Raw genomic sequence first — 12,855 nt, forward strand, 5'->3', positions numbered from 1 at the left:
CCATTGCTATGAGGGTGATATACTTCCAATATAAGAATCACCACCATCTCCCTACATTCATATGGTGCTTTACAGTTTATGGAGATCTCATCTACACTAGCTCGCTGGGTCCCTACATCCATTCTGTGGGGCTGGTGAGAACAGCTATAATCACCCACATTTTATAGGTCATATAGACGAGAGTAGAGATTGTTAGTTTACCTTTCTTCATATTCCCAGTGCTTAGCACAGTGTCTGGCATATAGTAAGTGCTTAATAAAGGCTAGTCGACTGAGTGGAAGAATCAGGATTCAAACCTAAGTCACTAAGTTCATTTCTTTACAGTATCATGGATTTAGAACTAGGAAAGACCCAGCAGGTCATAGAATCTGAGCCACTACTTTTGCATTATGAGGAAACTGAGGCTTATGAAGGTTAAGTGGTTAGTCCAAGGTCATACAGGTAGTAAGTATCAGAGGCAGGACTCAAACCCACATCTTCTTTGAGTGCAGGTCCAGTACTCTTCCCATAACTACTACAGGGCACTGTTTCTTCATTCACACTTAAATATCAATTCAGGACAACTGTAAACAACTCCCACATTCTACATTTCATACACATGATTTAGCTGACTTTCTGTTCATCCACTACCTCTAGTGTGGTGTAATAGAAATCCGAAGGTACTCAGAATGAAAGGACCCAGGCTTGAGTAGAAGGTCAGTGATTTACTACCTGCATAACTTTAACTAAGTTACTACTCCTGACCAGGCTTCAGTTCTTTCGTTCATAAAACTGGGTGATTGAGCTGAATGGTCTCTAAGGTCTCCTTCTGGCTCTCAGTCTTGTAAGCTCTTATATATTCATGAGTTCCTAAAAGAATAGGTCTCGTGACTCTACAAAAGATGAAAAACGTTAGACAGAAGGAAGTTAACAGCTCAAAATGGAAAACTAACCTCTTTTGGATCATCCCCAAGCAGCTTAAATTTCCTTGGGATCTTGCTTCTGGCAAACTTACATCCATTGTAATACATACTCCATGAGCAGCCAAAAGAAAATGAGGCACCACAGGTTTCTGGATCCAGCCCCTGACAGGCACAGGTTCGTCTGAAGAATCAGAGAAGCTCTAATGTTGCTGGTTGTATAGTTAGATATACTGTCTCCTTCAGATGTCAAGTGTCTTTTGTGTCACACATATAAGCCTCACTAACATTGTATCACAGGTAGTGCAAAGTGGGGTATAAAAATAAGATGAGCTCTAGTTTAACCCCTATGATAGAAAAGCATTTATGGCACTGGAGGCCACTGTAATGGCAAACATGCCACCCCAAGTCATCCAAACTGAATACATGGCTGACACAGTCTAGTCACAAAACAGAAATTGGGGAAACTTGTTTGTTGGAGGAAGCAGTTGGTTTTTATTGGAGAAAAGAACTGGAACCAATTTTCAAATTTCCAAATGATGGGTGCTCCCAGAGGACTTTTCTGGGAAATGGAATATTAAGTATGCAATGTACGGCACAGGGTATCGATAAATTCAGTGGCAATGCCTGATTAAGCTTTGATCATTTAAATCTTAGCAGTCCCAGATGTGGTATTAACCTCTGTTTTGGGCAGAAAACCTCAATTTTGACTTCTGTCATAAGAATATATGAATGACTCTGAAGAAGAATTATGAAAAGATATCCACCCCACCACTTTGTAGAGATAGGTGATCCGCAAGTGCATTTTATTGCATACATATTTTCAGATGTTTGTGTTGTCTTCAAAAATATTATTTGTTATATGAGATGGATCTGTTGGAAGGGGGAAGTGGAGAGATACTGGGATAGATTTTGGTGTTGTAAAAATATGATAAATTTTGAATAAGAATATATATGTATGTATGTGTATACATATATCCTTATTTTAAATTATTACATTGTCATTTAAATATAAAATATGATAAATAACTTTGGTTTTTGCAAGTTCATTAGGTCAAAAAAGTCACTTTAGAGCAATTGTAATTCATTGCTGGGGTTTAGACGGAGAGATCACCATTCAAAATGAAGGCACTGAGGCACCAAATGAAGGTATTCTCCAACCCCACCTCCATCGCCAGATTTCCCACTTCACCCCCACCTCCATTCTCACCTGTGCTTGATACTAGAGATGCAAAAACAAAAATGAAGCCATCCCTGCCCTTAAAGACCTTCCATTCCATAGGGAAAGACAACAGGTACAAACATAAATATATATAAAATGTATATTTTAAGTAAATAAAAAGTAATCTGAAGGGACACTAGCAACTGGAGGGATTAGGAAAGGCTTCATTGACATGGAGATATGTAAACCTAGCAATCTATTTCATACAGTTTGGGAAAAGGAGAAGATACAAGAAGAAGAAAAGAGGGGAAAAATTTAATGATTGTGGAACTGAACATAAATGAAATACACACTTGTCAGAGCCTTATGACTGAATTTCATGATATACGTCCTCTTTAATAGTGATTGGAATAACGACACAAGTTTCTCATGAGGTGAAATGAAAATGACTTCTGCTCTGAGCACAAGTCTGGAGTGAGGGTTCATTTTACTATACCAAAAGTTTTATAGAAGTGGTCGGGGGAGGAGATGATCACTGAATCAGTGGTTACTGGACCTGTGTTCAAATCCTACTTCTGAAGTTTACTGTCTGTGTGAGCTTGTGTAAGTCAATTAAATCCTGCTAATTAACCTATGTGTGCTTATATGTAAACTGAAGGGGTTAAGCTAGGTGGCTTTTGCAGTTTCTTCTATGTTCTATGACCCTATGATACTTTTTTCCATAAGCATGGATGAGATAGAAAGAATAAACACTCAGATAATTGAGCATACATAGAAGGTATTTTTTTTCTATAAATAAGTTTAGGGCCAGAATAATGACCCTGAAGATCCTTAATCATAGGGTCAGAAGAATATTTCAATTATTATGGCTGTCTAATAGCAACCACTTTGATCAAAGTTGTGTCAGGCCAGCTGTGAGTAACTGTAATATTTATTCCCTATCCATCCAGTTTTTGAAATCATCACTTTTTAAAAGGCATAATTCTTCTCAGACTTTAGAGCTCCAAATCATCACTGTGGGTTACTATATTTTGCATATATATACATATATATATATATATATATATATATATATATATATATATATATATATATATATATATATAAATGTTTATTATTTCAATTGTGTTTGACTCTCCATGACTCCATTTGGGGTTTTCTTGGCAAAGATATTGGAGCTATTTGCCATTTCCTATTCGAGCTCATTTTACAGCTGAGGAAAGTGAAGCAAACAGGGTTAAGTGGCTTGCTCAGGATCACACAGCTAGTAAGTTTCTGAGGCCAGATTTGAACTCAGGAAGAGGAGTTTTCCTGACTCCAGGCCTGGTACTCTATCCACTGTTGCACTTAGCTGCCCTATATATATTAATACACTTCACCAACAAATGTACCTCTCTAAAATCACAGGCAGATTGCCCTCTGTTTATAGAAGTCTTAGTAAGATTTATTGTTGGGGTGACTCACATGCTAGGTCACACGAGAGTCATGGAACACAGAAAAAATACACTGTGGCTCTTGGTTTCCAATCACCTTCACTTAATTCCTAGATATATTTTTTATAATCCCTATTCAAATATAAATAATTAGTACCTTTTTTGGTAAAGGCTAGCAAGGACTTGAATCATCTCAAATCATTTTCATTCAGTATGCCTTAGTGTTTCAATTCTCATATTACAAAATGTAGACATGGGGGCCCTATTAACTCACCATTAAGACAGAGCAGGAACTAGGGCTCAAGTCTCATGATTCCCCAGTAATAATTAAGCCTTCCAACTAATTCACTTAGGACAAGAGCCATTCCAACAGAACTTCTAGATTTCTGGTGGTATTTCAATGAAACAAGTGAAGAATGCAATCGTTTCACTTACTCTTCGTTTAGTGCACACCGTCGATTGGTGAGAGTGCCATATTTCCTTAGCGTTTCAGTGAGTTCAGAGTATAATCTGTCGGCAAGGGTGAGTGGGATTCCCTCCCACACCAGGATGAGGATCACAATCACAGCTGCCTCACAGGTATGGCCAGCTCGCTCCCGCACCAAACACAGTAGCTTTTCTTCATTGGAACTTCTACGAACTACCTGCATAGACCACAGTTTCATCCCAAACACAAAGAGACACCACCAACCCAACAGACAAAACAAAAGAAAATAAATTGTTACTTGTAGCTTATAAAAGCAGTCACATGTTCAGATATGTTGAAAAATTGGAACTATGCTCATCAGCCCTGGCATTCTTTCTTTGCTTTTGATGTATAAGATCAGGGCCTTTCACCTTTATCTATGAACAAGAAGAAATTGAGGGACACCCAATTCTTCATTGCTTAGCTCAATGTATCAGGTAATTGTTAGTAAATGCTAGCTTCAGTGTATCCCCCTATGGGGTGACAGGGAAATTTGCCTTCTTTGTTAAATGAAAGGTTAAATGGCCCACTAGATAGAGCACAGGACTTGGAGTCAGGAAAATCTGAGTTCAAGTCTGGCCTCAGACAATTGTTGGCTGTGTGACTTTAGGGAAGTCACTTAATCTCTGTCTCATCTGTAAATGGATAACAATAGCACCTAACACCTAGGGTAGTTGTGAAGATAAAATGAGATAACATTTGTAAGGCATTTTGCTAATGCTATTATCATTATATTGACACCACTACGGGCTGATATTCTCAGAAGGACTAAAGCTCTGAGCAGTCATCAGCAGGTACCTTTTCTCCTACTTTTATAAAGTTCTATTAAGCTCCAATTGCTAACCAGCTCATATTTGTTTTCCAATCAACCAACAAGAATTTAAGTTTACTAAATGTGAGGCATTAGGATAAGCTCTGGAGGATATATAAAGAAAAATTAAAAACAGTCCCTTGAAGAGCTGACCTTGGTGATGGATTTAAAATGCAGAATGAGACATAATTTTGGACAGGGACAAAGTGGGAATTTGTTTGCCTAATTATACAGATTTGTTACAAGGATTTTGTTTTATTTTTATTATTTAATTGAGGAAGGGGAAATGTGGGAGGGAGAGAAAATAAATGCTTGTTAAGTGAAAGAAAATAAAATTTAATTTTAAAAACTCAGGCGCTATATATATAATATACATGCATGTATACATGTACATATACATGTATATACATACACACACGTATCATATATATATATATACACACACACACATATCATATACACACACACACATACTGGGCAACTGGCTACCTAAGGTGAGATTAATCAAAGTACTCTGATACTTTGTCTTACTTTACTTACCCATTTGGCAATAGGGCATCCCTGAGAACTCTTGCCTTCTTTACCAGTATAGATGACTCTTTCAATCCTAATAGCTTTACCCTTCTGTCCAAACCTTAGAAAACAAAAACAAACACAAAACACAAAACCACACACACATGCAATCAGCAGAAGGACTTGGTAATGTGGTCAACAAAAGCACATCCAATTCTATGACCAACACACTTTTGAAAGGACTCTACCATTTACTTTTAAAAATCAGGTCTGAGCCATTGAAAGTGGGTAAGAATACGTTGTTTCAATCTGTTTCTCTCAATAGAAGAATATATTGACAAGTTATAAAAGACCATTTTGGAAACAGTGCCAATCAGGCGATAGCCATTGAAACCTTATTCTGATACAAAATTTCTCAAGCCATGAGGCTTCCTTTTATTTTGCTAAATGGAGCCATCTGAACCATGGACTTAATTTTCATTCACTACTCAATGTAGTCATTTTGAAGTTTTACGGAATTCATAAAAGATTTTGGAGGTCACAGTGCCTTTATTTCCATTGCTTTCCTTTGAGGGTCTAGTTTAGTACACAGATAAACTCTTAGGCATGCATTTTGGAAGCAAAGAACCTTAAACAGTGGGTTCTGTTTCTCCCTTATGCCTAGGGCATTCCCTGCTAATGAGTCAGGCACTTAGCAAGACATACTATTACTGGCAGACCACTAGGGGATGGATCATTAGTGCGTTTGGATTCATTTAAGTGCCTAACTCACTAGCAGGAATGGCTTAGGAATGAGGTAGGACTCAAGCTAAGCATTTCTTCTCTGTCTGAGGCATCATAATGTATTTTAATGATTAGATAAAATATTAACAAAGAAAAGGCATCCTGGGTGTAGAATCATGCAGGGACTCAACCACCCTCATTGATGCCTATGACATGGAGGCCATAGGACCATCTGCGTTCATGGATCACTCTCACAATGGCTGGCTACTCACAGATAGAGCTATTGTAGATTGTAGGAAATCATTCCGCATGCCAAACTAACAGCTAAGGAAGCGCTGTTATAAACAGAATCTCTGTCATATTCCATGTATCACATTTTCCTCTTTGTTCATAAAGGGCAACTTTCTTAGGAAGTTGCTAATTGGCAACTGAAGGTAAATTTGTCTCCATTTCACTTCTCCATCCACATTTTCTCTTTTTCCTCTTTCATGTTTTATCATCAGCAGGGGGAAGCCAGATCTGGGTCTGTCTTTGCAGCCCCTGCCAACACTCCTATGCCTCACAGGTTCGCTAATTCTTGTTCTTGCCTGGGTTTTCTGGCATCCACCTCAAAGTGGGCAGCCTGTGCCAGCCAGCAGACTATTAGTCCTGTCAAATATTGTGACTCTCTGGTGAATAGCACAGTGTGTAATGTTGGCAACACTGGAGTAGCTAAGCCTACCAGTAATTACTTGATTTACAATTGTTTACTTCTTTGTATGTGAAGGCTGGAAAAATTCTGACATACACAAAAGGATAAACGTTAATCTGCCCTGTGCCTTTGCGTTAATTACCTTTCTTCCATGATTTCTCTAATAGCTGCCACATTAGGACCTGCTCCTAGATGGGTATAAAAAGGACCTTCATCTTTTTCAATAATTTGCTCTGTTGAAATAATAGAAGATTATTATTTTAGACCTCAATTATACTAAGTATAAAGGCTACATTCACAAAGCTTATCCCCAACTGCACATTAAGGGCCCTAAATGTGACTTGTTATATAGAAAAAAAAAATTTACAGGATGAGCAAATTAGTTGACTGATCTCCTACCAGAAATTGTGCCAAATGATTAGTAAGGAGGGCAGCTGTATAAAAAGTATATTTAAATGTGAATTTCGAAGAAGGGGAGGAAAAACACTGACCCTTTTTCGGGGGGTAGAGGGATCAAGTAAGTACAACTGAATTAGGAAAATTGCATTGGGAATTAGAACATATTATATGTCACAGCAACAACAACCTCCGGTTTTAAATGAAAAAAAAAGTTATTTTAAAAGCTAGTGAGAATTGTCTATCACTTGGACTATTACACATTAACAAAATTTTTCATCAAGGATGCAGTTAATTGTATTCTCTAAGAACCTCCCTTCCTCCTTTGTGCTTTGCCACAACCTTAAAGTTAGACTGTTTATTTCCTTAAATTATTCAAGAAATCTTTTTAAATTAAGAAGACAACTCAACCTCATTGTTAAGACTCTCCTACTTTAGCGTGGAATGATTTGCAGGAAAAATAAAACAAAGCAAAAAACTGGAGCAATAGCCCAAATAGATGTAATAGCCAATTTGTCCCTTTGCTCTCAACAACAATATATGTATGTGTGTATGTGTGTGTGTGTGTGTGTATGTATATACACATGTATAATATATATACATATATAGTTATATATATGTATATATGTATGCTTTGGAGATTGTGGGGGTGGGAGGATAAGAGAAGAGAATGAAGGACCCTAGGCTATAATTTATCTAGCATCAACTAACTATAAAAGACTTCTGTGAGGTATGTATGCTAGTTAGCATTGACCACACAGAGAAAAACAGGCAGACTTAGTCTTCATTTAGCCTATCCTCCTTACAAAATGTCTTTTGGTACCATTGTCAGAAAGAGAACATTGGTCTGGGTGGACCATCAGTCTTACCCAATATGCCATTTCTTAATTAGTCTTTCAAATAGCATGCCTTTTAATATCAGCAAAGGGGGGGCATTTGGGATTTGGTTCTCTTTCTTTCCCAACCATAGATCCTATACTCAAAGACACAAAGGCCTCCCTACATATCTAGTATGTATAAAGAACCTGAATTTTACCAAAAAAAATCTTAAAAAAAAGATACCAACTGGGTTATCAAATGAATATTTTAAAGATAAAATGGGAAGAATAGTGAAAAAGATTCATTGGCAGGGGGACACATTTGGGTCATAAATACCTAGAAAAGACTCTTCCAAAGTTTATGTTAGAATTTTTCACAATTCATTAGCAGAGTAGAGATTTGTTTCCTTCTAAATAAAAAGTGCAATTTAAAAAAATGCTAATAGGACCAAATTCAACATTGATTTAAAAACAAAACTCCTAAGTGAACTTTTCTAAGATACTATCTTCTCATTTCATTAGATTTCTTTTCATAGTCTCCCTCACAAGGATATGGGATGCAATGGGCTAAACAAACTGAATAATCCCAAACAGAAACACATATATTTTTAAAAGGCTTTGAACATAAAATAAATGAACATGCACAACTGTTCTGGAAAAAAAAATTAGTATAGCCCTGATGTTCTTCACGTACAGCACTAGCATCTTTAATTGAGAGGACAAAAATGTAAGCTTCAGATTTTTATGATCCTCTACAAACTGCCAGTAGACTTGGTTTAAAAAAAAAAAGACAATCTCACATCTGAAGGCAAATTTGCTAATTCTGGATGAACACCATGTGTTTCGGTTTCATTTCTGGCACTTACCTACACAACTGCATGATGGGAAATCATATTGGGTCTTGACAGGTGTATCCAATAAATTTTTTATAGGTGTATCTAGCAACTTGGAAGGTGACTCTAAAAAATGATTGAGAACAGAACCAGCTGTTCTTTTTGTGGGTGTTTTTTCAGAGGAAGAAGCTGCTTGCTGCTCTGATGTTGGGGCATGCCCATTAAGTTCTGAAGCACTGGTATTTCTAGTTAACACAGTGACTGGCCCTGCCATTTCCACTTTCACATGCTTTTGTGACTTGATAGTAAGGGCCTTGTGATCAAACAGGGACTTAACCTGAATCTGTTTCAGCTGCTGTTCCATGGTCTCAATGATGCTCTTTTGTTGTGTCTGATCACACCCCAAGTGCTGAACTTCTTGCTTTGCAGCCTTCTTCCATGCTTTGTTCTCTGGCGGTCCTGCCAAGGAGCGCATACAGGCATTTGGCTTAGCTTCAGCTTCCACCTTAATTGGCTTGAGCATCTGTCTGTGGCAAGCCTCAGCCTTGGCTTGCTGGGCTTGTTGCTGCTCTTGCCTTTGCAGGAGGTGCCACCGAAGGGCAGCATGCTTTTGGAAGTCCTTTTGTGGAGGTGATTGCATGTGACTTGCTTTCTGTTCTGTTACAGGTGGGGCAGTCGTCTGGTGAGGCAAAGAGTACCTTTGCTGAAGGTCCTGGGTCACTCGCTTGCTAGGCAAGTCTTGGTTCTTACTGTGATATCCCTGTGGCAGTTGGGGTGGTAACCGTTGATGGGTCGATGCTTGTTGCATGTTACGTCTCTGTTCTTGAAAGCACCCATGAGACACACCTGGCTTTGAAGTTGCATTATTTGGAAAGTATTGCATCTGATGCAAGTCCTGTGTTTTGTTTCCTATGAAGAATTCAGAACTGATTGCATTGTCCTTCCTCTCCGAAGCCAAGTGTACATTGTTTTGGCATGAAAGCTGCATGTTGTTTATGTTTGATTTCAACATCTGGCCATAAGAAGAGTTTCTTCTATTGATATTGTGTCCCTGCTCTAGCCCCACATGTGTGTTATGAGACAGGAACTCATTTGCCTTGCTATACTGACTTTCAGAATGAAGGCATTCCTCCCTTTTCATCTGGCCAAAGGAGGGCCTTTCTCTCTGTTGTTCATTGCTGCCCTGTGAATGAGAAAAAGTCTGCGCCCCTGGTTCTTTATTCTTCCCTTGGAGTTTTTGCTGCTGATGGTTTAGAGTGCGGGATGTGTTCGGAGGCAATTGTCCTTGAGCTGCCTGTTTCTGCAGCGAAGGCTGCAAGAGGTGAGAGGGTAAGAATGGCTCAGTCTCTGCAGCCTGAGGGTTCAAGTGCGGCTGCTTCAGGAGTGGGCATAATGGTTTCTCAGCTTGGTGATCTGGTCTTGCCTGAAAAGGAAATTTTGGCATGCAGTGTGCCTGCATATGGGCCTGAAGTGGGGGTTCCATCTTGGGAAGGGGCATTTGGGGTGAAGGCTTTTGGAACTGGTCCATTGGGGCCTGAGACTGCACTTGGGCACTCTCCATTTGGTACATCTGGGGCATCTGTTCCTGTTGCACCATTTTCTGGATATGAGTTTGCCCTGGGGTTCCTTTGGATATGCTGTGGCCCCTGGTATATTGTTTTGAGGTCATCTGATCGACTTTATTGGACTGATACTGAAGCATCATCCTCAGTAATTCCTCCTTAGACTTTGGGTGAGATTCTCCTTGATGAAAGTGAGAGGAAGTCAGCTCAATCCAACCCGGTTTCACATATGACTGAGTTTGTAGTACTTGGTCTTTTGCCTCCTTCCTCTCATTTTTACTTGTTATTTCTTGGTCTTTTTGTCCAATCAGCTTCTGGTAGTGTTGCTGGAGATCTCTACCACTTCTAATGGCTTCTGGTCGCTGGTTGATCTGTTCAGATATTGGCTTTCTTTCCTCAGAGCATGAAGGAACTGTCGATGCCATCATGGAAGCTGGAATTTCATTTCTGTGGACACAGTTATTCTGAGGCTTCTCTGGAAACATCAAAGATTTGGTAGCACATGTGGATAGGTCAGGACTCTGGGACATAGGGCCGCCTGACAGCCCCTCATTCTTCATTTCCCTTAGAAGATTTTCTTCACTTTGGCTAGGGTAGTGATGGGGCTTTTCTGTCACCTCATCATGCAGAGTGCTTTCCACTTCTGAGGGAGGTTGAGGAACTGGAGGAGGAGGAAGAGGAAGAAGAAAAGGAAGAGGAGATGATTGGGGTGGTGATGGAGGTGTAGTAGCAATGAAAGAATCCTTAGCAAACACAGAGTTTTGCTTCAAGTAAACTCCGCTCATTTTAGTTTGCTTTGAATATCCATCAGAGGTGCCACCAGAAATTTGCAGGTTGTTTCTGGAACCTAGACAGAATTCTTCACCAGGTACCAGCTCTGTGGTTCCTTGGTGGTTACTATTCTCTACCGGAGAGGGACATATCTCAAAAATGGATTTCTGTTGCTGCACCTGTTGTTCTGGCTTCTGAAGGGGGTAACTACCTGGCATTGTAGCTGGTATACTGGAGTTATCAGCGTTGCAGACCTCAGGCACCACTGTAGCTGGCACTTGAGGCAGCTCAGAGTTTGAGGTCTGTGGGGAGTTGATCTGCCCTGAGGTATGGGATGAATGAGTGACCTCATAGGACAACTCATTAGTAGCCTGACTATTAATGGCATTAATGTGAGATGTGGTTTTCTGCATTGCAATGGAAACACGATCTGGATAATAGGGAGACAGTGTTTTTTCCAGGAGTTGACCATGTGTGTTTTCCATAGAAGAGGCAGAAACTGTAGCACCATTAGGCATTGGCACTGCCTTGTTTTTAAGATATAATACAACGTTCTTGTTTGAGTAACTAACATTTTTCCTCTCCTGCTCATTTTGATTTTTGAATTCTGGGTTTTCGGACCCGCTGCAATTACGCCTTGTGGAGCAGGGAAAATCTGAGGCTGCTTCTTCCTGAACTGTGAAGTTCACAGGCACCTTGTTACATGAATTGGAGACATTTGGTTGACTGCTGCTTTCACCTTGACTATTTACTTCTTGATTTCCCCTGAAGTCATCTCTTTCCCCATTGACATCTTGATCTTGTTTCACTTTCTTGTTCTGATGGAATCCAGAGAGGGAAGGCTCACTAGAAGTACGTTTTATTCCCCCATTTTGCATACACTTGGGATACTCTCTATCTTCATGTATGAAGTCTGGGCTGACACAATTATTCTGGCTTCCCTTCGTAGGGGGCATTCCATAATTGTTCTTGAATGATAGCCACTTATTTTCACCATTTACTTCTGGGTGAGGCCTCTCTGTTAATGGACTGCCATTCTGTAGCTTCACTGCCAATGACTCTGGCTGGCAAATGTGAGAAGGCGGTGGTATCAGGAATGGACTCAGTCTGTTGCCCTCAACATGGTTGGTTCTATCCTGTTCCATCTGGCTTGCTTCGGGGCCATCCACAAGGCTGCCCTCTAAAGGTATCTTAAAAGAGAAAACAGGAAGGGAAAGAAAAATAAATGTCATTTAAATTTATTAATGTATACTAAATACTAATAATTAGTTTTACAGAATAATAATGATACTTTTTATATGCAGTGGTATAATCTGTACTTCTATTTTCTCTGTATAAGTTACCAAACCTATTGAACCTTACAACCTACCAACAGCTATTCATGAATGGATTTCCTCTATCTTCCCTTTAATCTATTGCAATCAATTCTTAGTTATTCGTAGTAATGGGGTGGAGGGCACGAAGATATTCAATACAAGCAATGCAGTAAATGTTTATAGTATCCATCCGTAGCTTCAGATTATGGCCCCACTAATGTCAGAAACATTAACGAGTAGCAGCAACAACAAAATAGAGTCACTTCTTTTGTCTTTGTTCACCTTAGCAACTGTTAATGGTAGAGGTGTTAATGAGTAATTCAGAGTTTAGGAGGTTGAGGAAAAGGAGGGAAATAAGAAACATCGGGACTAGATAAACCAAAGTTTGCATAATGTCCCTGAATAATGGAGTATCGTTTGTACATTCGGTGCCCAGTTATTTCTTTCTCATGCATTGTCAC

The 12,855-nt window shown here is 39.3% G+C and overlaps 1 protein-coding gene across 1 annotated transcript in view; it reads right to left on the bottom strand.

Moving 5' to 3' along the window:
• Positions 1-12,262, bottom strand: part of TET2 (tet methylcytosine dioxygenase 2) — a 38,651-nt gene extending 26,389 nt beyond the window's left edge. The window contains exons 1-5 of the mRNA XM_036764118.1: positions 8,779-12,262; positions 6,841-6,931; positions 5,312-5,405; positions 3,930-4,138; positions 933-1,083 (exon numbers count right to left, since the gene is read on the bottom strand). Of these exons, the coding sequence (XP_036620013.1) occupies positions 933-1,083; positions 3,930-4,138; positions 5,312-5,405; positions 6,841-6,931; positions 8,779-12,223 (3,990 nt within the window). The 5' untranslated portion in view covers positions 12,224-12,262. The remainder of the gene's footprint in view (positions 1-932; positions 1,084-3,929; positions 4,139-5,311; positions 5,406-6,840; positions 6,932-8,778) is intronic.
• Between the last annotated feature and the right edge of the window lie 593 nt (positions 12,263-12,855).

Source organism: Trichosurus vulpecula, chromosome 6 (genome assembly GCF_011100635.1).
Source record: "Trichosurus vulpecula isolate mTriVul1 chromosome 6, mTriVul1.pri, whole genome shotgun sequence".
Classification (NCBI taxonomy): Eukaryota; Metazoa; Chordata; class Mammalia; order Diprotodontia; family Phalangeridae; genus Trichosurus; species Trichosurus vulpecula.